Source organism: Danio aesculapii, chromosome 13 (assembly GCF_903798145.1).
Source record: "Danio aesculapii chromosome 13, fDanAes4.1, whole genome shotgun sequence".
NCBI lineage: Eukaryota > Metazoa > Chordata > Actinopteri > Cypriniformes > Danionidae > Danio > Danio aesculapii.
Genome location: NC_079447.1, coordinates 35342683 through 35370378, shown reverse-complemented (window position 1 = coordinate 35370378; position 27696 = coordinate 35342683). Strand labels below are relative to the sequence as shown.

Here is a 27696-nt window from a genome sequence, read left to right as displayed (position 1 = left end):
AATAAGGTTGCAATGGCTGTGTCTGCTTTGATTTAAAGAATAAGACCAATAAGAATATATCAGAGCGTGGAAATTTTCATTTTACTAGTCAGCACTTGCGCAAATTGCCCAAAGCTTCATTTATCACTAAATAAAATACTGGTTTTGTTATTAAAGATGATTTTAGCTCAAACTTTCTTCAAACTTTAAATTAAAAAGTAAATAAAACTGAAAAATGTGAGAGAAATATATTGAGGTCTTGTAATAAAACAGATTGAGATTTGCAGACTTGCTATTTCTGCTAAAATTTGAAGCCAAGTACTTTATAGCTTTATCAAATAACACATCACATAATCCAAATGTAAACTTGACCTTTAGTTACTACTGTGCTAAATCAAATGAAATATCAACAAAAGAGTAATATGATTTTAGATTGATATTAACATTTATGCTTTTTTTACATAACCTCAAAGGACAAGAATCTATAGAAGCCTGTTCCCACTGTTATTGTGACTTTTTATCACAGATGAAATTTGATTGCGTGATACAAACTCGCAATTCTGACTTTTTTTTCACAGAATGGTGAGATAAAACCTGTATGGGAATGGTAAACTTAAAACTGCGAGTTAAGTCAGAATTGCTAAATTTCTGAGAAAAAAAGTCAGAATTCTGAGAATTAAAAGTCAGAATTGAGTAATATAAAGTCAGAATTCAGAAATAAAAAAAGTTGCAGTTGCGTGATATAAAGTCAGAATTCTGAGATAAAAACAATCCTGACTTTATACCTCACAATTCTGAGAAATAAAGTCACAATTGCCTGAAATAAACTCAGAATTCCTATCTTGCAATTCTGAATTAACTCGCAATTTCAAGTTTACATCTCCCAATTCTGAGAAAAAAAAATTTAAAAATTGTGAGTTTGTATAACAAAATCTGAGATAAAAAGTCGCAATTTTTTTATTATTCAGTGGTGAGAACGGGCTAACACAAGGATCAAAACTATATAATAGATCCTTCTGAAACACATCAAGCAAAAAAAGTTATTTTACAAGCAATTCATGTTTAGCTTAATCATGTAAAGCAGCTCAACACACCACTTTCTCTCGTCCACATCATATCGGTACAAGTCGCCAGCCAACCCATATTTATTAGCAGTGAAAGCTTTGTAGCCTCCATGGATGTAGATGGAGCGGGTCTGAGGGTCGTAAACACTGCTGTGCCCATAACCACCCTGAACCAGCGCCCCGCGAGTCTCCAAAACACTCCATGTGTTCTTCACTGCAAAAAGAAGAGGAAAAAAGACAGCATGATTGTTAGTGAACAAAGAAATTAAACACTAGATTCTCCTTCACTGTAAATATTATTTTTAAATAAACAGTTCTCCGTATTTGGTGACAAGATTACTTTAGAAAAACGAACACCCAAGTATTGGTCAATTTTTTGTTTTTCCATTAACTCAAATAAAATGTACAAAGTCACAATAAATGAAAAACAAATACTAAAAGAAACTAACAAAAGCCACTTAAAATCTAAATAAGGCTGAAAATCTGACCTGTGGCTGTTTAGAGAAGCACATACCATAGATGTGCTTTTACAGTCAAACATATTAGTCAAGAGCAGGGGTGCCCAAATGTTTTTGTATGAAGGGCCAAAAACCAAATATCATTGAATGCCGAGGGTCGAAGATAAATATACCAAACTATTTTACATTAAAGTTGTCATGGGTAATTTCCTAATTTATATCATAATATTTTAAAATAAGTACAAAATATCCCTTTGAATTGTATTAACTAATGCAGTATAACTTTTAAAATTATAACTTATAATGCAATTATAAATAAGACGCAATAAAAAACAACTAAACAACTAATCACAATTATAACACACAGTGGAGTTCAATGCTGAATACACTAGTCAAGCAGAATCTGCCTTTGCCTTGAGTTGCTCACCAAAGTCTCTGCATTGTCCTCTATCCCTCCGTGACAGTATGTACATTTCAAACTAAATTACAGCATTTAAATTAAACATTTAATTTTAGTTAGGTTTTTTATAGCTTAACAATAAAACAAACAAATAAAAGGCTACATTAAATTTGAAACGACAATATACAAAAACATCGTTTATATAAACATAAACCCTTCTAACTGTTGTGCTTTTGTCAAAAAACGTGAACTCGGCACGTTTAGACACTGGATGTGTACTATTCATTCTGATAAACTATAATTAGGCCAGTCACAATAATCAATATATCGACTTATCACAAAACACATGGACATGACCTCAGTCATTTTTGGTGAGATTTATCACCCATACTTAAAAAACAATTCTAGCAACATCTTAGCTAATTGGGCAACATCTCTATCTCTACTGGAAGTGTCAGTGTCAGTATAGTTAAAGAACACTATAGTATTTACTATAAATGACTATAGTATATTTTCATGTGGGTGTCTGACAACTGAAAATAGATCTGGTAGCAGATATCACAGCCTCTGTTACTTTTTTACTCTTCACTCTTTTATTAACATTTATTATTTATTTATTTAGAATATACGTTTTCACATTCTAATTCTAATGCCTAATTATTAAGTTGTTAAAATGAACATAATCAAATTAAATATTCTTAAGAATAAAATATATTACGTGTTCTCTGGAAGAATGTACTTGGGTTACACTTTATTTTGATGGTCCATTTGAGTATTAGTTGACTGTCTGCTTAATATCTGTGGATGCTGCTCCTTCAACAGACAATTAACTGACTACAAGAAACTTTGTAAGTACATGTCAACTTACCCTAACTCTAACCCCAACCCGAGTCATAATCTACTGAGAATTAGTTGGCGTGTAGATGCAATGTATACTAAATTCAACAGATGGACCATCAAAATAAAGTGTGACCTGTACTTGCATTGCAATATTTTATTGTCATTCTGGCATTATATAATAATAATAATAATAATAATAATAATAATAATAATAATATATAATGTCTTAAAATGACAATAATATCATTTATCGCAACATAGTTTGGTGCAATATATCGTACAACAACAACAACAAAAAATAGATACTGTGACAGACCTAACTACAATTACTAAAACTGAAACTAAATATATAAAAACTAAACAGAAATGTTTTCAATAAATAAAAACTAAACTAACAAAACCATTTTGAAACTAACTAAAATTTAACAGAATCCTACAGAAAAATTTGAAATAGTATCAAAATAAAACCTAAATTAAAATGAAAAATAATTACAATAACCTTGTTTGGTGATTCATGTTCTGTTATTCACTTAATTAAGCTTTTGAATTGCATAAAGGGTCTTGATCTTTGCTCTAAAAGCTTTTGATGCTGAAAAGTGAATTTATTAACATTTTTAATAGTTTAAAGTGATATATTGTCTGTGTTTGTGTTGTAAATTATGGTACAAAAACCTGATAATAAACTGCCATTAGAAGATTTAATCCTAGCTCTCAATATTATTTCTTAATATCTTGTCTCAAACTACTAAAATGTCAATAAAAGTCTCTCAGGTAATCTGCGGTGTTAAATATTCAACAGAGCTGAGATAATGCACCCAATAATGCAAAATTTTTATTTAAAATCAAACAAATGAATAGATAAATAAATAAGAGTTTTAGCACTAATATATGATAAAAATTCTAAAGATTTTCCTGGTGTCACTTTGCTAAAAACGTCCTTAAGACAGTTCATTTCATTAAAAAAAAAGTCTTCGTGTGAACCACAAAATACAGAACCTGTTAATTCAGTGATATTTTTTACAGTGCAGTTAAAAACGATTTGCTGTTGCTCTTCCTTTTTAACACCAGAGGGCAGAAGAGTTTAAACTAAAACCACTGCACATGGACTACACCATAGAAAATCAGTCTGTCAGTATGTATAAGATTCACAGTCAAAAGTCCAACTGGATAGATGCTTCTCTTTCGCTAGCAGTGGTTTGATGTTCATTTCAAACCACACAGGCATCAATTCACTTTTATAAAACTAAAAGATGAAAACTGGCCCAACTCTCCCTCTCTGTGGCCCAGATGACAGCAACAATCAATCATCAAAACCGTTGCATTATTTTTTCCACCACAACTTCAAAACAGCACATAGACTGAAAACTAATATTAATAAAGGCCCCGGTTTTAATTCGGTGATGAATGACAGTGTTGGTGTGAGCAGACAGAAAGTGGGTCACAACTGTTCACTGTGACTCTCAGAGCGGGCGCACACGCATTAGGGTGCTTTCATACAGGATGAATTCTTCCTTTCAAACAGCCAGACTCAAAGGAACAGAACACAGGTGTCCCGAGGCCTGCTCTTAAAAAGATGCTTTTTTTGTTTTGAATTTATTTATTTATTTATTCCCCAAGCCATCTTGAAATTGTGACGTGAAAAGAAAATGATGCAGTGCACAATAACAGACAAGCAAATATTTGAAATTATATACAGTTACAATTGTGTTGCCTTGTCAACAAAACGAAGGCATGTTATTAAAGAGCCCCTATTATGGGTTTTTGAAAATTACCTCCCATGCCATGTGTAACACGGCTCTAAGTGAATGTAAACATCCAGCTAGAGATCTGTGCGGGACTGAATTTGTAGTCCAGCTCCTGCCAGGTTTTATTCCGCACCCAACGGCTACCGCTGTATATTAAGCCTTTGTTCACCCGCTGCCCGACTTGCCTGTTTTCTACCTGACCGGACCGTGCCCGCTAAATTTAGTTCTTGTTTCCAAAATCTCATGTTTAAATTGGGTACTATCAAAAGTGTAGGTTGTGCAAGGATTGTACGCTAAATGTCAGTTTTGTTTCAGGGTTTTTGCACCATTTTAAAAGTAAAATTAAATGCTTTTTAAGACCTCAACAAATATAATTTAAGACCCGAAAATTTCATAACTTCTTTGGAATAGGTTAGTCAATTTAATGTCCTCGTTCGATTTAAATGAATTGTGCCTCACAGCTCTTTTGCCTTTTTTCTAGAATGAGTCGTTTATATGTGTTAACATTACTTATAACATCTGATCACTCTAAATAGGCCTGGGTACATACACTTAGCCTTTAAATTGGCCAACACACCAATAAAAATAAGTCTTTCTTAACAAATTCAATTAAAATAAATGATAAATGATGACAGGTATTTGGCAATAATAAAATTATAAAAAAGATAAAGACTCTGTGGGATTTGTTTTGCCACTTCTCTTCAGACCTCTACATCCATCTGAGGGTTAAAAAGTGCACAGTGTTTAAAACTATTGATTCTTTTGAGTCAACTCAGAGTCAGATGAAGGATTCGTCCTTAGTTCAGATGTTTTGCCTGAACACGTCAACGTCAATATGGAACATCGCCAAATATAAAGTGTCGAATCCGGAAAAATGCAAACGTGCCTGCAAGGGATCATGGGATTGATTAAGACAAGAAGACTACGATCACCTTGAGATGGCCACACATGCGGCTTGGGGGTAAAAAGTGTTAAAGTTCGTTTTCACAACAATACCACAGTATGAGCTGTTTTTGTTCCTGTCATTTTTCTGATGATTGATACAATATCCTACCCTACAGCGCAGGATTTGCCAGCTGTTTGTTATTAAAGGAAGGATCAGCAAGGACTACTAATATATGTGACTTTGTCAGTAACTGTTAAACAGTTTGTATCGAGCGGTTTCTTCTTCCTCCAGATTCTGTAAGTGTTTCTCTTTCTTACAGAATATTTAGTGTGCTTAAAATTGTCGTCTCGTTTTCTGTTGTTTGCAAAATATGCATTTACTTGTATGTTGACCAATCAGCGCAGAATAGCCTCACGCAAAGGAGGAGTTTGGGAACAAATGAATCACTGAACAAATCATATGGGAGTCGTTGGGATAATTAGGTAAAACAAATGCATATTTTGAATGTGTTTTTTGACATTGCATGCATATCAGCCTGTTGTTGGAGACCCCTAAAACCAAAATATGACCTTTTATAATGCAAAATATAGTTTTTTAAAAGGATGTGTTAGTTGTGCTAAAATGGCATTGAGGTAAAATACAGCAGTTTCAACAGGGACTTTTTTTTGTATTAAAATATTTTTCGTGACTAAAGTAAGATAAATACATTTTTTAGATGCATTTTTTGCCTAAATGTAAACTGTTTGCATTAATACAGACAAAATGATAACAAAAGCAAATATCTAAAACAAAAAAGCAAGTTCATAAGCATGCACAAGGGTTGAAGAACATCTCATCCATTCATAAACCTTATGCAGGGAGAGAGAACGATCCTATTGGCTGGTCAATACAATTAAATTTAATTTTCTCTAATTAATAAATTCAATTAATTTACACTTTGCTACTTTTTTTCATTTAAATTGGCATTGAAGCACAAACTAAATTCATAATGCTTTTTTGAAAAGATAATCTAGACGTTTCAACCCCTTTCTGGTACATGCATCTATATAAATAAAACATAATAATTAAAATACATAGAATTTTGAAATGTATCATTTCAGTACATCACTCATCATATGGCTTACAACTTTCAGACAGCTAGAGATGCTAAAGTCTTATTTTGGATGCGATTATTTGCTGCCTAGCACAAAAATTGCAATAACTGTGATAATAATACTCATATTCAATGTATAACCCAACCATACTGCAAAGACTGTGTGTCACTGACCTATATTGTACTGCTGCACTTGGCTGATGTATCCATAAAGAGGGCAGTGTCCAAACACCACCAGTATGACAGGCTCTGATCCGTCAGGATTGAGTTGGACAGTATGTGCCGAGTGACCCACAACCGCGTACTGCTCTTTAGCTCGGGGACTGAGCAGAACCCATGACTGGTTCCTCGTGTGGAAAACCCACAGCTCTGACGTCACGTTTCCTGTGGAGTCAATCTTCCCTCCGTACATGTAGATTTTATCCTGAATGTTTGCACACAAAGACAAACAGCATAAGTAACCACGAGTTTTACACACACAGGCCTCAGTTAAACACAACATCAATTCAATGGATTTCCATAAGAAATGATGCCCTGACGGAAACTAGAACATGAAACCTGTACCATGATAGTGATTTAACAAACTCAAGATTACTTTTGAATTGACAAAACCAAACTTTTGGCTTTGTTTGTTATGGTGTTTCTGGTCATCAACTATTTGTTTACGCTGGCTTTTGAGTTTGAACATGTGAACAGGACATGGATACAGCCAAATCGCATGATTTGAAGAATAATACAGTACTGTACTTGACTCGGATGTCAGCTAAATGTATAGCCAATGACTAAAAGTTTAAAAATGCATAAAGGATTTAAAAACATTTATACAGCAAGATAAAAGATCCGCCCATGAAAGATAAGTGCTTTAATAGTGCAAATGATGTTGTGAAGTTTGTTTGTATACAGTAGATAATATTATGTAATATGTAGTTATACAGAAACTCCAAAATCAAAGCTCATATGTAATATTCTTTAAAGCTTTATCCCATGATTAAAAGAAATTGCAGCTATATATTTGTAAATTTATATGTAATTAAATTAAAAACATTTGTTAAATGTGATGGATTCATTATACGGATTGTTTGGCGCCAGAAGCCTAGTGGTTAGTGCGACGACACATAGCACTATGATGGTCATGGAGGTCTTTTGTCGATGCTTTCCCTCTCTCTCTGCTCCCCATACTTTCCTGACTATAATCTCTGTCCTTTACATTTAATGGAATTTAGCCATTACAGGGTATATGCAGGAATCTTAAAAGTAATTTCAATACCTCTTTAAGACTTTTTAAAGACCTTCTCAGAATATTTTAAGACCTCATCGCCACTTCAAGTTCTAATCAGTATTAAACCTTTAACTTAATAAACAGTTGCAGTTAAATAAATCAATGGAGCACAACCATGCAACAAAACTCAGATAAGCTCGGAAGAAACAAAGCTTGAAAGAATAAGTTTCTGTTTAAACTCGTCTTTCTCCAACCAGGAGTATAGACTTACATTTAAAGACTTACATTTTTCCCATTTTACCGTCTGTTTCACTCTATAGTTTCGCTACATGTGGAGAGTGTCACATCACCTTCCCGCATTTGTCGCAAATTATGTGACATCACCCGGACGGAGAAGCTTGGCCGGACGCGCCCTGGCCCAAACCAATCGCATAGATCGAGCAGGCCGTTGTTAATATTAGGAGGAAAATAAATATATTTATGCTTTTTTGGAGTGACATGGACAATGTCACTCCAACACTTTGGACAATGCTTGAACAAAACTTAAGACCTCATAAAAACTAATTTTCTCATAATTGATTTATCAACTTTTAATACTGTTTAAGACCCCGCGGACACCCTGCATTACAATGAACACATTAGATTAGGAAAGAACTATTAACCTTTGTGTGTCAAATAAAAAAAAAATGTAAATGAAAAAATAATTATATTTTATAAAAAAAATAAACATAAATTCTCCCTTAAATTAAACCAATGATTTAAAAAGTCCATAAGAATCCACAAATGTTAAAGAATGGCTCATCCATTCACAAACCTCGTGCAGGGAGAGAGAATGACCGTAGCGTCCAGTTACAGAGTGGACAGACCGGTTTAATGCCATCCAGCTTTGAGAGGAGATGTTGAACCTGAGGGATAAAAGGAGAAAGTGAAACTGTCAGCTAATAAAATTATCAACAACATGTGAATTTGCTTAAGTGTGTGTGTATACTCACGCAGTCACCATCTGGTAGTGTGTGTAGTTGAACACATGCCCTCCTATTACCCACATCACGTCTTCATGAACCACAGCCTTATGGGATGCCCGCACCAAACCATATCCACTGTATTCCTCACGAGTCCAGAACGAGACATTTGCTGGTACAGTTATTGAACAGTCCAGGCCTAAAACACACACACACGCAAGATGTCATTAGCATATATAGAATTTTGAATGTCTTTTGACAATAAAATACACTGTATTTGTTGTTCAAATACACCAACTGTAATGTGCAAAATCCAAAGTAATATGTTGATTATTATTTGGGTTTTGAAAGAAATTATTACTTTTATTTAGAAAAACTGCAATAATTAGGTCAAATATGACCGTAAAGATTATAAAAAGTTAAAACTTTCATTTTAATTAAGCAGCACAATAACTTATAACATTAATAACAGATTGATTAATAACAGATAGTCCAAAATGCAGCAGCCGTTTTTTGATTGGGACGAAAACAAAGAAAAAAGAAAAGAGAGAACGCATTTCTTCCATCCAGGTCTCTATTCACTTGATCCCTGTGAAACAGATAATTGATTTTAAAGTTTTAATTTATTTTGATGGTCCCTATTGCACATTTTGTTGACAAAATTGCATTGCAACTAAATGCCAATAGCTCCTTTTGAGTATTAGTAGACTGCCTGCTTAATAACTGCTGATCCTGCTCTTTCAACAGACTGTAAGAAACTTTGCAAGGACCATCAAAATAAAGTGATACAAGTTTTTTTAGGACTCATTACTGTACAGATTTTTTTTTAACTTATTTTTATTTTTCCTGTCTCTCTAGTTGTTTATTATTTTGCCATGTTTGTGAAGCACTTTGGTCAATATTCAAGTTTTAAGGTGCTTTATAAATAAAGTTGACCTTGACAAATAAAATAAAAAAACCATCAGATCAAATTGATTAGTATTATGAAGTGTATATATATATATATATATATATATATATATATATATATATATATATATATATATATATATATATATATATATCATATAATTTTATAATGTTGATAATGGATTAGTCATTTTACATGCACATAGCTAAAAATACATCATAATATTTAACATTTTTACAGTAATTCTAATTTTTAAAAGAGTTTTGTGAACATCCACTATATTTCTTAGTTCGATCAGATATTAGGGGTGTGACAGATCACGGATCGCAACACACATGACCCACGGATTAATACTTTTTTTTTTTTCTTGTAGATTAATTCTAAATTTATACCAATCGCAGAGAGATCACCTCTCGTGTCATTCAAATCACATGTATGAAAGCATTTAGGCTTTCCAGTAAAACGTAATGATGATGGAAGACTTTGTAGTAGGTTATTTGAATGTAGTGGTGGGTTTCTTAGGTTATTAAAGGTGCTTTCTGTCACTATTTGTTTAGCTTGCATTAATGCATTCAGTGTAAGCTGCACAATTAATCATTAAAAGATCAGGATCTCAACACCCACGCAACATAAATTGTAAATGATGGTGATTTGCATATGTTTATTAATCCTTCGAATCGCTGCACTCAAATCTGAAAATGCAAAAAGATTAAATCTCTAGTCTTTGAGTTAGTTATGAAATTACAAACAGTCAAATAGCACAGAAGTACTGGTATAACCATTTAGAGGTTAGATACAACCACTCATGTTTATGGTAAAGATTAAACTCACCATCATATGTAACAATGAAGCATGAGGTTTTATGAGTGAATAATTGAATTATTTATTGAAAATGAGACTAAAAATAAATATGGGTTGTACAAATTATAATGTTAGATTTCTACATTTATCATAGAACAGTAGTAGTTTAACAGCAACAGTAGTAGTAGTAGTAGTAGGAACGGTAAATTTTTCACAGTACTGAATATTTTACTATTTATTTTTACTCAGCTGATTATTTCTTCATTTTATTTGTAATAAAATTACAGCTTCTAAGATCTGTTTGTTAAAACCAAAAGTGTCTTGCAGTACTGTTTGTGTAATAAATGGAAAGCAAATAACAATTGTCTCCTTCCCTTTCTGGCTGATCCAAAAAATCGTCTGTTCTGTGACTAAAAAACCATAATGTGATTCAAACCGTGAGATTTGTGATCCGTTACACCACTATTAGATACATTCACAAAACAACTCATTTATTCGTATTAAACAGCTTTTAACTTTGAATTCTTCAGTGAAAAAAATATAAATGCAGAAATATAAAGCAATTTTAAAAAGATACTGAAGACGGCTGCTTGACAACTTTTAAAATAACAGGAAACCAAGGAGGAACTTGAAATATGAGTCAGCTCTGAGTGCGACTCAACCTGTTGTTCACAGATGGGCAATTAAACACTTCCACACTTTTCAGCTTCTGACGGAGAGTAGAGGAAGAGAACAGACTAGACAGAGATAAGAGACCACACAGCTTCATGGGCTGCACTGCTATTCCTAAAACCCAGCTTTAGTGGCTGCTTGTCATAATTACCGTAATTACAATTAAAACAGTTCAGGCCTTGATCAACCTTGTAATTGCAAGCTGGAAACTCACAATTATGAAACCACAGACGAGTGATGTAATGTAATGAGAGTCAGAAAGGCAGCGGCCTCAACACTTATATTAAACTGGGAAAAGCACATTTTTTTGTTTCATATGCTATTTTATCATATCTGAAACTTCCCATTGAATTTTTCGTTTTTATTTTGGGAAACACAGTGGAGATGAGCTAATGTAGCAATTACATGTTTAGATCATCCTGCCATAATAGATAACACTAAGAGTTGGGTTACATGACAAAAAAAAGATTCACCTATTTATTTAGATTTTTGCAAAAACAAAAGCATTTTGATGCTTGATACACACATTTTAATTGAGTTTTATAGGGCACTTATGATGTAAATCAACTTCTGGAAGCAGTTTGGACAGAACGGTGTGTGTTATCTTTCAGATAAAACGTTAAACTGAGGTCCTGACTCTCTGTGGTCGTTAAAACCCCAGGACGTCCTTCGGAGTTTAAGCCCGGCATTCTGGCCAAATTTGTCCACTGGCCTCTGTCCATTATGGCCTCCTCACCATCCCCATACCATAATTGGCTTCATCACTGTCTGTGTAAGCTCTACAGCATGAAGGTATTTCCACTACATTGTCAAATGTGCAATCAGTGCTGGAGGCCACAATTTCATTCATATGGAAGTTCAGCCTAAATGGTCATACAGTGCATTATGGGATTGAAAATGGCATGGAGAAATTGTTGAGAGCAGCTGACTTAAGAACATTTTAAAATGTCCCAGAGCAGTGCCGTTGAAGCTTTGCCAGTAGCACTGAGCTCAGATTTAAAGCTGTAGTGTCAAAACTAGGTCCTGGAGGGCCAGTGTACTGCTGAGTTTAGCTCCAACTTGCCTTAACACACCTACCAGGAAGTTTCTAGTATAGAGCAAGAGCTTGATTATCTGGTTCAGAGCAGTTTGATTAGGGTTGCAGCTAAACTCTCCAGGACACCAGCCCCCAAGGATGGAGTTTGGACACCCCTACTGTAGTGGAAACACACTGTAATAGTCACTCAGTTTGTGTCATTGGTAGTGTGAACAGGGCTTTACACTGTTTAGTCCCGTAAATTCTATTATAGATTAATAGAGTTGACATGAAATGGAAGTTGATATCGGCCATTTTTCCTTAGTGACGTTTATCAGAATGTTCTAAAAAATGTAGGTTGGAACTTGATTGCATCGATTGTTGGCAGTTTGATGTTGGGTGTCGCTGGAGGTAGATTTGAATATTAGCTTTGGAGCCAGTTGTGTAGGATTACACTGGACGTACGACTGGTGGTACCATCATATGTAGGATCAATTATTGAGATAATGAGAATAAGGAATCAACGTCTTTTTTGAAATGTATTCAATTTCGACCCATTGCCTCTAATAAAAAGGGACAATGTGTAATGTGAAAAGCCTCCATTGTATTTTTTTTTGTCAGTTTCTACATTTATTTTGGGTCTACATAAAAATCTATGTTTTTCTCACACAAAATAGTCAAACAGTGGTGAAGCAACTCTCAGAGCAGCTCCATGGTAGTAGAAGTATTCCTGTCTTCATACAGTGAAACGGCAGCTGCTAAAAACAGCCATGTGAGCCACACGTGTTTGAGTATGTGCAATGCATAGCAAACATAATTCACACAGACACACACAAATTCATATTTAAATGGTCTTTTATGCTTTAACATTCACAGACACAAGTTTATACCATCACTGTATACAACACTCATCTGTGCCAAATTTTATGCAATTCTACATTATACGACTAGCAGTTCTGCTTTAATGACGGTATTCCACAATTCAGTTTTCTGCATCACACATATGATAGGGCCATGATAACCATAACCTTAGGTGCATAACTTCAGTTCCCCATTCTAAAGTCATAAATGATACCTCGAGTCCTCAAACATTCACTTTAGCCACCTAATACATGAGCCACTTGAAGTCAGCTAAATACATACTCAATTTATATTTCCACCCTAAATCCAAGGACTTTGCATATGTGGTTTATCAGCATTCATCAGAATCAAGCTCATTAGAACACAAGCAAATTTAGCCCTGGGACAAACATTATCAGTACACAGAGTACCGTCTTTCACCCAAACACCAACAACAGCAGAGACAGAGTGACCTGCAGTCGGAGCTGAGATGCGAAGGGGAAAGAGAGGCAGGAAACAATTACACAAACCAAAGATCTACACATTCCCAGAACTGTGAGTGAATTTCGAAACATTTACAAACAAAAATGATGATAAAGAGATTCCTAGAATGACTCGAAATGTTCACTACGTCATGCTGTTAACATTTATTCTGTATAAATAACCAATGTCATGCCCCATTTTCATTGTCATAACCATTGTGAGTAACTCCTTGAATCATAGCAACAGCGACTAAAATTAAACATCAGGAATGGTGACTTACCCCTAGAAACTCTGTATCACAATTCACACAGCATGTGCTAATAAGTCCTGTGTGAAGAGAACTGTATTGAACGGAACTAACCCTGACATGCATTGAACCGAACTAACCTTGACGTGCAATTCAAAATGGTCATATTATACCAATTTTTAAACATCCAGATTTTGTTTGAGGTCTTTTCCTAAAAAAAAAAAAAAAAAAAAACAACAACAACAACAACAACAACAACAACAACTAAGCACTGGGCAAAGTACGATTGTGTGATCAGTAGTAAATCTCCTCAAAAGGTCAGAGGGTGCCCTCTAGGGCTGGGCGATTTGGCCTAAAATCCAAATCTCGATTAATTGGAAATTTTAACCAAATTCACGTGACTCCACATGCGGTAGGGAAAGTACTTGAAAAAAATTGACCTGATAAAATTTGATCGATTATAGGTTCTGAATGATGATTTTGATTAATTTTCGATTAATCGCCCAGCCCTGTGCTCTCATTTGAAAAATCCAAATTCAGATGAAAAAGAAACCCAGGAAACTGCTTTCATTGAGTCAGTGGAACTAATAAATCACATGACTACTGAACCATCTCACAGAGGGATTTATTTCAAACACTTGACCTAAGAAATGAAGTGAGTTTGAAGTTGAGTTCATTAAGTTTAAAAGGCACACAAGGCACACAAACAGCACATCATCACAGAACAATTATCTCAATTTCATTCTGCCCAATTAAATCAATAAAACTTGATTTTGGTAGCTTGTCAGTGTACTATAACTCCATAACAAAATGTTAATTTAAGGATCCTGTCTTTCTAAACTTCTTTCTGAGAGCCTACTCTGCTCTGATTGGTCAGATGACCAAGTGTGTTGACTAATTGGAAGACCAATCACATGTCAGAAATCAAAACGCCCATTATGAAATCAAAATTTCTTCTCTGGAGGCTTCTTCAATACAGTTAACATTAAATACAGTTAATTGTGCAGTGATTATGGTTTTACAGTATAAATTACAACCCAAGCTCTCATAAACCTGTGTAGACAGAAGTGAGTGCAAAAAGAGTTTGATTTGACATTTCTGGGTTTGAATCCAGCTACAACTAGTTCTTGAAGGTCACCGGCAATCTAGAAATCCACAGGCGTGGATTACACAAATTTGGTACAAACCAACAAAGACAGGAAGTTAGGTAAAATTAGATATACCGAGTTCAGAATTGCTTCCTTCCTAAAACCAAAAAGATGGCACGTTATTTTAGGAAAACATCTCAGAGGTGAATCGGGTGTTACTTTACGGAAAAGAGTTTGAAAGGGTATAGCAGTTTAAGTATCTTGTTGAAATATTTGATACCTCATTAAAGTTCCAGCAGAACACAGACCATCATTAAGAAAGTGTAAACAAAATATTTAGGGATCAAGATTTTTGCAGAGAACCAATTTCTTGTTGCAGTGATTGGCTGATACAGATTCTGATGCTTCAAGCTTTATATAACTGTGTCACTGCATAAAGCACCCTTCCACCTTATCGCCTATATGCATCTATTACTTCATTACTAAATGAAAATATAATGTAATGTATATTTTATTTAATGCCATGTCAGCAACCAAGGCTATTTTCATGGCAAAAACATTTCAATGTTAAATATAAATTTACAAACAACAAACAAATGAATACATACATTAAATAAGATTTTTAAATGAAAACCTAAACTACTGTTTATTATAACTTAAGGGTTTAGTGAGTATCGATCAAGTCATGAAATGTGATAATTGGCCAATACTGATTTCTGGCCAATTGGAGCATTCATACAAAGAATCCATGTTCTTGGGAAATTAAACTGTGAACAATTAAAAAAAAAAAAAAGATTTAGAGTATCAAGTTTTTCTTTTTTATGCTGGTGCTCATCACTTTTCTCTTAGAAACAAGAATCATCTACAGAGTTGAGTTAAAGGACTCTGCAGAGCCTAGTAGAGTTCTGAGCGCAGCAAATTCCTGGAGGACAACCAACACTGTATGTTTGGGATGTCCTTTTGTACTTCACACCCATTACAGGTCTTTCAGTCTCTGCTAATGAGCTGATGATCTGAAGCAGGTGTGTTTGGTTGAGGAGACATGAAAAATGTGCAGAGCTGGTGTTCCTCCAGGAATGTGGTTGAGAAACACTGATCTATTAGATGCAAATATACAATTGTTCCAAAGGTTATTAGGTTTTATCATATTTAAGTTTTAAAAAGTTTTTGTTGACCTTGAAGCATTTATTTTGTAATGTATTAAAATTCTTTAAGTTTCTCTTGAATTTATTATCAAGGATACTGGGTGTTTTTATGTCCCCATAGTTCCTTATTATATTGTTCTCATGTTATGTTTATATGTGTGTCATACATTACAATTCTCCCTTGTGGGATTAATAAAGTGGTTAAACTTAAACTTTGGCAAGCAATAACTTAATTTAACCTTTAAAACTTTGCAGACCGTTTACATTCACAAACAGCAACAATGCATTTTTGTCCAGTTTATTTGACATTTTCAAACCAGGTAGGTACCGTAACACAGTTATAGGAACTAAGCCCCAGCCAAGGTCCCCTACGAACAAATTTACCAATTTAGCTGGTTGCATTAAAATTGTCAGCAGCAACTCTGAAGTGACTTAGGCCAGTAAACAGCCACGTCAATCAGTCTTCAACAAAATCCACAAACGGAGACGTGATCAGAGTTGTGTTTTTGTTGTGTTGTGAAAATGGAGAACAAACTTAGAAAAATAAGTTATGCAACTGAAACCGCAAAATTGATGACTAAATCACCCCTGTCTACTTGTTGTGTTACATATGAGAGAGAACACAACTCCATACTCAAAAGCAGATAAAAGATTATAGCATTCACTTTTTTAATGTGTGTGTCCTACTATACACTTTAAAATACTGTGCCAGCATTTTGTTGCACATGCTTTTACCCAATTATTGTCTAGTAAAGTCAGTGTGTTTTCTGTTGTGCTGGATTAGACCTTGCTCTGAAGTGGAGTTAAATTTATTGGCTGTTTCCACTGATCAATACAGTTTAGTAAAGTTTGGTACGATGTGTTTTTTTTTTCCGTTTCCACTGTCAGGTACCAAAAAAGCAAACCATACCACTTTTTGGAAAGCGTACTAAAACGGTGGAGCTAGACTCGCAGTTAAGCACTATTGATTTACCGAGAATAGTCAAGCGTGTGCAAAAAGCCAGGAGAAAGACAACACAGGAAGCTCCATTTTTAAATATACAGCCGGGACATGACACTACATGCATATAAATGAGCCATGACTGACACAAACTCAAACAAACCTTGTGGTCTTCTTATGACCATGCCAAGAAGTTAGAACAGAAACTGATGTGTGTCCTCTATTGTTGCTTACAAAGGTGTCTACAAGTGGCTTTGCCTTTTCTCTCTATTTTTGTGTGCTTACTGCATGTCCATATTTGAAATAATATAGTAATAACAGTAAATTAAATAATAAAATAATATATTGAACATGAGTTCATGATAATAACTTGTGCGTGGTTATTGAAGTTCATATCAGTTTAGAAAAAGATAAACGCGAGAGCCTGGTTCATGATAAACTAGGCTGTATCCTGAGCAGCTGCTGTGGTGGTCATGGAGGAGAGCATGAGACTGATTCCTGTGACACTCCGGGGACAGACGAGTCTCGCTGACGTCCAGCTTCTCCAGCACCTAGACTGCAGCTCTGCAAAAGACGTTTGGCCATAGGAGAAATGGTTGTGCCCAACTGAGCCTGGTTTCTCTCGAGGTTTTTCAATACTTCACTTTCGCCAATTGGCGAAGTTTTTTCCTCGCAGCTGTCACCACTGGCTTGCATGGTTTGGGATCTGTAGAGCTGCGCATCGATGGATTTGCTCTTCAGTGTTTGGACTCTTAGTAGTGATTATTAAACCACACTGAACTGAGCTAAACTGAACTACAACTCTGAAAACTGAACTGACACGGTTTCAATTTACTATGATCTTCTATGTGAAGCTGCTTTGACACAATCTACATTGTAAAAGCGCTATACAAATAAAGGTGATTTGAATTTAATTAATTTGAATTAAGAGTGAAGCACAAACAAACAAATGAACAAATGATTCTTTTAGCAACCTAAATCAGGAGTTAACAAGATCTGGTAAAGAATAAATCCACTGATGAGAAGTTTGAACAGTTTTTCAGTACAAACAAGACCTTAATGCATGTTTTTGCAATTTTTTTCTATAATTGGTAAGATTTTGAAGACTGTAAGGGTCTGTAGGTGTTATATACAGTGTTTGGGAAAGTTACTTTTAAAAGTAATGTATTACAAAATTGAGTTACTCCCCCAAAACATAACTAGTTGCTTTTCATGGTAAGTAATGCATTACATTAATTTTAATTTATATTTGCTGAGGCTTGATCTCTTTCAGAACTTGCAGGTTTTTTCACTTTTTGCATTTTGGGACTTTGCATTGCAGTTGCGTCTGTTTTGTAAGAAGTGCTTCTTATGCCATTTGTGAATGACCGTACGGCTTTACTTTTACTTTACTTAGAGCAAGAATGACATTGACCACAACTTTCTGTCACACACCAAAAGGGTACCATTTCGCAGTGGAGACACAAGCCTTGTAAAGGTGCCCTTCACATTCACTTTACTGAACTGAATCGCACCACTCAGTGGAAATTAGACTATTGTTCCCCCAAATAGCAATCCTAGAACTAAACTCACTCCCAGTTCTTACAATGTGACACAGCTAAAAACCAGGTACTTCCGCCAACAGCTCTTGGAACTGTAAAAAAATTCCTCTGGTGTGACAGCCCCTATTATCATTTCCATGCAGAGCCAGCTTACCTTGCCATCCTGGTTTGCAGAGGCAGCGTTTGGTGCTGTTGTTACACTGTCCCCGCAGAGGAAAGCCACAGTCAGAGGAGCAGTAGGGCACATCACAGGCCTCTCCTTTCCAGCCATCCTCACAAACACACTGTACAGACTCGCTGGAGTTTCCCACACGACACTCCCCTCGATCAGAGCAGTTATTGGGACATGTATTCAACCTGGATGGAGAAGAAAAATGCAGGAAATCTCATGTCAGTATTGATGGACGAGACCATAGCTAAATGAACCCCAATATTTAGAGTGAAGAAAAAAGTGAAATGGATTATTATTTTTTTTTTTTTAAGATTTAAAATAGAGTTGTACACAGCTCAAATGATATCAAGAATATAATTAAACCTGCCTGTTTCAGCACCAGTTATATCCCATTACAGATCTGTAAAAAGTGCATTTAATCTGGAATAAACTGATAATATTTACTTCCACTACCTGCTGATTCGGACTAACGCCATTATTTTAAACAAAAAAGTCAATGCTTACAGTGCAAGCTTATTTAAAGCTTAAAATCTGCAATACAAAAATACGTATCCCAATATGCTTAACCTCATTCTTCATACTGATTAAGGGGGAATAACTTCAGTTTAATGATTTTCCTTGCACCTACCACACCTAGCGCATGCCTTTTGTTGCACTGATTGCCAAGGCATTTACTTTTTCCAGTGCACATTGTACTCCCTTGACATGACATGCTGCCAATATTGTTTAGCAATTTCCCCAATAAAAAGCTGTCTGGTTACACAGTGGATGTTTAGACTAGAAAACAAAATGTCTTGATTTAGAAAAGCTTATTCAACCGCAGGCAGAGCCATGTCACAGTGACCTGTCTAAAGAATTTAGCCGACAATCCGCTTGTAAAGTTGTGATGTATTGAATCATGTTGTTTCCGTGTACAAATTTGATGGCCTGTACAAACGATAACCTACACTCACAGGGCATTTTACCTTCCGAGCCAAAGCATATTTACGTCATCCATGATGTGACTTCAGTTTAACAGGAAGAGACCAGCTGTCACTCAGCACACTGGACATTGCTTTAATTTTATCGTTTTGCATTATTTCAGTCAATTGGGATGCAGTGATCCAGTCAAATATTTTGCTGAACACATCCACAAGATTTGATGCACATAAATGATCATTAAAGTCCTCATGCTGCTCGTATTAGGTAGTTTGCTGAAGGTTTAGCTGGTGTGCAGTGAGGGGTTTGCATCTTTAAAAAACTATGACAGTTCGCGTTCATTGAAAAGCAAGAATGATTAATAAAACTATATAAACAGTCCCTTAAAAGTGACGTCGCATCTTCAGTTTCAGGCCCAACTGAACCGCGCTCTGGCACACCTCTTCCAACCGGGCCTGGGCCAGCCAACTGAACCATGCCTGTGCCCAATACAGAGCACTCACACTTGTCAAATGAACCAGGAAATGGGGGTCAAACACGCCTGGGCATGGATAGTCTATAGAGACAACCCCCCTAAACTCCATCTTACTCAATGTTTACATGTGAATGTACCACCAATCATATTGCACTACTTGTTTATTTTAACCATAAATATCATGCACAATTGTGTTCTGTCTTAGGGCTGCACGATATTGGAAAAATCTCATATTTTGATATTTTATTTTTTATCCATAATTATTGAGATATGAATACAGTTTCACAAAATGGTTTGAATAGCTCTATTTGATGGTTTTCCGGGAATTCTAACAGTATTCAGGAACAGAAATTGAATTAAAAAATGCTTTTCTTATTTTGTCTAGTTTCTAGCCCAAATATCAAAAAATTCTAAGATCAAGTGAAAATATTGCATTATTTTTACTTTCAAAAGTGATAAGTAAAATTGATTAGTGATAAGCTAAATTATCTGCCAATTGGCTAAGCAAAATAATCTTATCACTAGGGATGCTCCAACTGAGCGGCCGTAAATTGGTATCGGCCAATAATGACTTGATCGGTTCTCGCTGATGTGGCCAATCTCATGAACTGATAGCAAGTGGGGATGAGCAAAATATTTGAATGACCTTGCAAGTTTCAGGCCTTTTTACATATAAGAATAGAAATTTCTGTGTTTTTGACAATACTGCAAGTTCACTTTACTTATTGCAATAAACAGTAGTTTATAGACCTATTTCCTTTTAATAAAGTAGTAATGGATTTACATGTTTACATTTTAAATTCTTATGCATAAAATGTGCACTCCAAACTTTTTCTTGATTGAGACGCGTTGAATTCTGCATCATTTGCAATGTTTCCGAATTGCATTGCAAGTCATTTTTCTTACCAATTATTTTTTTTATCTGTGCTATCAATTTTTTTCTTTAAAACTACTTCTGACCATGACATATTCACACCTACTGTAAATGGTTATGAGACGCGTTTAAGGGATTATTTGCAGCATCCTTCATTTATTCTTAGATAAAGAGAGATCTCCACTTAGGTTTCATACTTGGAGGGAAAATGTGCTTCAGGCATTAAAAATTTGAAGCATCAGAATCGGTAGACTGTATCGGCCAATTACCATGACAAGGAATCAGTACTGCAAAAAATCCTGATGAGAGAATCCCTATAAAATCCACTATGAAATGTAAATTTTTGGACAAGGAACAAGATAAAATTTGTAAGTATTTTTTTGTTGTTGTTGCATATAAATTTGATATAAATAATTAAATACAATTAATCTTTATTACACCCCTAAACATCATAATTTTTTGTGCCCAAATGTTTTAAACACTCTTGTAATGCTCAGTCACAAGCCTTAAAAACACATGCAGATGATAAACTTTCACTCGATTATGGTTAAACTTAGCAGTGACTCTACAAACCACGTGTTCTATGGCTCCTGCTGAACTATAATTCAGACTAAACATTGCATATCTTGCGACGTGAATATTGTGGATGCGTACATTGCGTAATTGTATTATTTTGTGCAGCCCTATTCAGTCTTATGTAAAATTACTTGTGTAGTCGGTCTTAAACTATATGTAAAGTTGATGTAGTTAGATTACCGCTCTTTTATCCAGTGTTGTGTTCATATTTATTATATTTGTTTTTCTAGTACCATGGTCCAGCTAGAGACATCATTTTATTCCACTGTATGTCCACACACGCAGATGAATGACAATAAAGCTCAACTAAACTTTTTTATGTCTATAATCTAGTGTGCTCCACAACAGTGACAAAATTTGTGTTCAGAAGATATAAAACTGTTATAAACATCTAAAGCATGTGGTTTGTCACTTCCGCCTAAATGGGTCAACGGTTTTATTCATATCAACTCACACTACAGCTTCTCATCACATCATAACCAATCAAATGCTCTCTAGTGTCTGACATGCCCCGCCCCCTTTAAAACGCTTCTCATTTGCTTTTCATTTGATGAGCTTGAGCTCAATCGCTCTAACTGACAGAGCAGTGGGAAAACAATATGCTATTGGCTGTTTTTTTTTTTTTTTAATGGGAGGAGCTACACTATTTCCCACCCTTTCTTCGTGTTTTGGTTGAGATTACGTCAAACATCGAATAAAAATGCACATTTCAAAGCACTTTACAAGACCTTTAAAGCAAATCTTTAACAAAATCATGTCGTGAACTCAGATTTAACAAGCGGATAACAAAGCTGATATAATCTAAATGTTTCAGTTAAAACTTTAACTTCACCTCAAGTTAATAATTAATTTCCTAGCCAGCAGGTATCATAAACAACTGAATGAGGTGAGAGAAGTATAAGTGAACAGAGCATTAGCCTGAGCTAAAGTGTGCAAGAACTGGCGCATTAGTAGGCAGCTCACTCTCCTCTACAGATGAACAAGGAAGAAAGGGACAGCAGAGAATAACAGGCAGTCTACCATCTGTCTTTCAGCTTTGCGTGAGTGTCAGGCCCGGTGTTTGATGTTCTCTTGAGGCTGCACTATAGTGCTTTTTTTGTGAATGCAGTAGTTATAGGAACCGCTGCAGTCCTCGTCAGGACTCCACACGATCAGACACAGAGGTCAAAGACATCTGCGTTTCCTCTGTCTCGCTCGTCTTAAATTACTCTGACCTGCATTTTCTTGTTTGTGCTCGTGTTCTCCAGCAAAGTCTTAACGAGGCAGTTCACCCAAAACTGCTTAGCATTTACTTACTCTCATATCAGTCCAAATCCATGTGACTTTTTTTTCTTCAATTGAACTGAAAAGTAGAATTAGAAGTCTAGTAGTACAGGGTTAAGGAACTTTTTCCCCACAAAAAAAGCAATGTATTTTTTTTAACTATTCCATTGTTATTACACAAATGTTACCATCAAATCATGATTCGGAATCATTTTCAAAATTTCTGCTTCTCTGCATATCTATGTTGGTCCATCTAGATACATAATAATAATAATAATAATAATAATAATAATAATAATAATAATAATAATAATAATAATAATAATAATAATAATAATAATAATAATAATAAATCAGTTTTAGCTTTGTCTCTTTACAAAAAAAAATGCATACAAGCTACTTATGTATGCATGTACACTCTCTGGCCACTTTTTCAGGTACATCTTACTAGTACCAGGTTGGACCCCCGCCTTCAGAATTGCCTCAATCCTTCATGGCATAAATTCAACAAGTTACTGTAAATATTCCACAGAGATTTTGGTCCATATTAACATGATAGCATCACACAGTTGCTGCAGATTTGTCAGCTGTACATCCATGATGCGAATCTTCAGTTACACCTCATCAAAAGGTGCTCTATTGGATTGAGTTCTGGTGACAAAGAGGCCATTTGAGTACAAGCGAACTCATTGTCATGAAATGAGTCTGAGATGATTCGCGCTTTATGACATGGCACATACTCTGGTCATAAAGGGATGGACATGGTCAGCAACAATACTTTGGTATGCTGTGGTGTTGACACGATGCTCAATTGGTACTAATGTGCCCAAAGTGTGCCCAAAAAAAAATCCCACCACCATTACACCACCACCACCAGGCTGAACCGTTGATACAAGGCAGAATGGATCCATGCCTTTATGTTTTTGACCTCAAATTCTGACCCTACCATCCAGATGTTGCAGCAGAAATCGAGACTCATCAGACCAGGCAACGTTTTTCCAATCTTCTATTGCCCAATTTTGCTGAGCCTGTGTGAATTGTAGCCTTCTGCTGATGAAGAACCACAAGGTAGGACGTGTTGTGCGTTCTGCTCTTCTGCATATCTCGGTTGTAACAAGTGTTTATTTGAGTTACTGTTGCCTTTCTATCAAATCATACCGAGACTCATCAGACCAGGCAACGTTTTTCCAATCTTCTATTGCCCAATTTTGCTGAGCCTGTGTGAATTGTAGCCTTCTGCTGATGAAGAACCACAAGGTAGGACGTGTTGTGCGTTCTGCTCTTCTGCATATCTCGGTTGTAACAAGTGTTTATTTGAGTTACTGTTGCCTTTCTATCAAATCATACCAGTCTGGCCATTCTCCTCTGACTTCTGGCATCAACAAGGCATTTGTGCCCACTGAACTGCCACTACCATTTTCTGTAAACCCTAGTGATGGTTGTGCGTGAAAATCCCAGTAGATCAGCAGTTTCTGAACTACCCAGACCAGCTTATCTAACATCAGCAACCATGCCACGTTAAAAGTCACTTAAATCACCTTTCTTAACCATTCTGAGGCTCGGTTTAAACTGCAGCAGATGGTCTTGCCTAAATGCTTTAAGTTGCTGCCATGTGACTGGCCGATTAGAAATTTGCGTTAACGAGCAGTTGGACAGGTTTACCTAAGTGTACTGTATGTATGTATGTATGTATCAATGGAATCAATGTAAAAACAATGGAATGACACAAGGAGAAAGTACTGAACTACTGAAATGTATTTAATAATTTATATAAAAGGCTTTTTGTGATCATATGGAGAGTGAAAAGATGTTACATGCATTGCTCCAATGTGATTTTTTTTGTCCAAATCCATGTGACTTTTTTTTTTGACTGAACTTGGGTTTTAACTTGGGTTTAGGAACTTTTTTTCCCACCAAATACCAGGCAAAAACTAATGTTTTAATTATATTATTATGAAACTATGAAGGGTTTAACAGCTAATATGCATCAGGGGTAAATCTATATATCTCAAGTTTTCATTAACTTGTTGTTCCTGTCAGGTGTTATTTCTTGATACACCAACATACACTATAAAAATGCTGGGTTCCACACAGTTCTTTCACGCTGTCACAGCACAAGTCATTTAAGTTAACCTAATAGTTTTTGCAATTTAAGTAGATTGAACATAAAACAAATAAGTTCTCAAAAAAACTCTTAAGAATTGTGCTGTTTTAACTCATTTTAAATAAGTAGTTTAAACAAGCAGCCAAAGCCATATTTTGAGTGAAGATATACAGATAAATAGACATTTAGAAAATGTTTATGATTCTGTATGACTCAATGGCAACATTTCTTTCTAAGTGTGCATATTCGCTCCCCAAACAAAAACAAATTAATCCCATTATTATATTTTATAAAATATAAAAATATTTTATTAATTTTATTAATTTTATTAATTTTTATTTACTTAATTTTGTTCCTATTCTATGACCATTAATTTCCTTCTAAAAACCCAGGGTTCTTTCATTTACAATTATTACATTTTTATATATCAATCTTTCACACTATTTAATTAAAAGTCAATCAAAGTTAAAAAGACACAATCAGAAAGCACTTACTAGAAAAGACCACTGACATTTTATCAAATTGACCCAAAAACACAGATTCACTTATCAGTGAACTCGGTTTATGATGAAGTTTCACACTGTATTTATCTCTGTCAGATATATCAAGCTATCTGTCATTAGTTTTTGCTGGCAATACAGCAAAGAAATTGTGACTAACTCTATGTTTTCTGACAGAAACTGATCTCTAGTGTTTTAAAGGTGCCATAGAATAAAAATATGGACAAAACTATGCATAGCAGAATAGTAAGGGTGCAGTACATGAAAATGGTCACACGGTGAGTTTCACACACCATATGCATGCCCAAGGCTGCTTTTCTAACTAAACAATTACACATTTTACCTTTTTTTCTAAATTTAACACAGCTTATTATATTTCATATGTATGTGGGACTTTGCTATCTTAAAACAAGACAACTCTGGGTTAGGTCAAGGCAACAGCAGCTTACTGGTTGACACAGTTCGAGAAAAACATTTTTATTCAGCTTGAAACTTAAAAGTTCCTCAACCACCATGACCATTATAACAGAGTAAATCCTTGTTGGTAGATGTTCTAGCTGCACCGTTTTTTTATATACACTGGGAGAAATAAGTATTGAACACATCATGTTTGTTTTTTTGTCTCCTGGGAATAATATTTCTAAAGATGCTGTTGATATGGAATTGAACCAGATTTTGATGTAAACCAAAACAATACAAACAAAATAAATCAAAACAAAATCTGAAAAATTAGTTGTTTGTAATAACAATGAAGCACAAGCAGAAAATACTGAACTACTGAAATATATCTAATACTTTATTCAAAAAAAGGCTTTTTTGATGCCTCTCATATGGAGAATGAAGTCAGGCACTGCTCAGGTGTGATTTTTTTTTTTTTCCACAGACTTCAACAGAATGTAAGTTTATGATGGTTCTGTGCATCTTGTCTATCAAATCTGATCTTTAATTTGTATTTTTTTATTGGATTCAAGTCAGGTGATTTGCTGGGCCATTCTACAGCTTGATTTTCTTTCTCTGAAAGCATTTGAAAGTTTCCTTGGCTGTGTTTTGGATCATTGACTTGCTGAAATGTCCACTCTTGTTTCATCTTTATCATCCTGCTAATGAAGATGTTGGACTGAAGTAACTGATATGAATTTACAATGACAAAGAGCAGAGGGTTGTTGAATAACTACTGAGAGATTTCAGCTGCTGTCTGGGCTTTCACTGCCTTTCTACACCACCCTTTCTTCATGTGTTCAATATTTTTTCCCTGTGTCTTTTGAATTTATTACACATAACCTAATTTGTAAACTAATTAGATTTGCTGTCTTTGCACATATGGATTTCTTTGGTTGTTACCAACATCTGGTGAAAATTTAAGTCAACGGCACCCTTTATGTTTTCTGAGAAAAAATGGTGACAAGTTTAATACATATTTCCCCCAATTTATACTCACAATATTACCCATGATTCTGGCACTCCAAGACACCTAACCTAAATAAAACTATGCTGTTCTTCACCGGTGCGAGAAAGCTTTGTAAACAAGCAGTCATTTAAAGTTATAGTTTCAAAGTCCACGATAGTAACAGTGAACCTGTTTTCAAGAAATAATCTCTGTTCTCAACCATGGTGAACTTCCTTTCTGCCCCCTATACAGGAAGACACCCTTTAAACAATGATCCGAAGTGAATGGAAACTAGTGACTGATTTCAAATGCTAAAGAGACAGCAAACTGCAATTATATCTTTGGATACACCAACCTTCAAAAGTTTAACATTTACTTGTAATTAGCAATACGTTATTATCAACAAAACAGTAATAATGTAAAACAATATTAGACTAAAAACTACTTAAAGGAATGATATTTAAATGAATGAACATGTAATTGAGACATAAATTAAAAAACTTCTTAGTCTACATGGGCTATCCACCTGAAAACGGTTATTTTCAAAACCAGTTTTTTTTTTCTACACGTTTGGCCATTTATCGACAAAAATTAGCCATTTTTCTAATTTGTCTCTAAAATACTTCCTTTCTGGTGTAGGCATGGGACGATAACCATTATTGAGGTATACCGCTGTTTGGAAAAGTCAAGGTTTTAAAACCAGCACAATTTTCTGCTATACCTATGGTATTTGTAAGATTTTTTTATTTACGTTTTTAAGACAACAGTATCTCCAGCAGAAAAGATCTCCAAAGATGCTATTTCAAATTGTAAAGAAATCAGTGTTTTTGAAACTAATGAAGACTGCAGAAGTCAATGATTATTTTGAATCATTTAGCCTGACATGTTTACTGCTCCAAAATATTTTAAATGTTTTTTTTTACATAAAATATATTGTGTTTAAAGGGAGAAAATGTTTTATTTTTTACCCAGACATTTATAATTAATGAAACCAAGATCATCATACCACCAGATTCTTATACCGGCCCATGCCTATTCAGGTGTTACATCTAGATAAACATTTTCTAAATGTTTATGATTCTAAATCATGACTCGATGC

General features: G+C 35.0%; 1 protein-coding gene across 1 annotated transcript in view; it reads right to left on the bottom strand.

Moving 5' to 3' along the window:
• Positions 1-27696, bottom strand: part of atrn (attractin) — a 132033-nt gene that overhangs the window by 94867 nt on the left and 9470 nt on the right. The window contains exons 2-6 of the mRNA XM_056471480.1: positions 18483-18685; positions 8677-8845; positions 8499-8589; positions 6640-6889; positions 1074-1257 (exon numbers count right to left, since the gene is read on the bottom strand). Of these exons, the coding sequence (XP_056327455.1) occupies positions 1074-1257; positions 6640-6889; positions 8499-8589; positions 8677-8845; positions 18483-18685 (897 nt within the window). The remainder of the gene's footprint in view (positions 1-1073; positions 1258-6639; positions 6890-8498; positions 8590-8676; positions 8846-18482; positions 18686-27696) is intronic.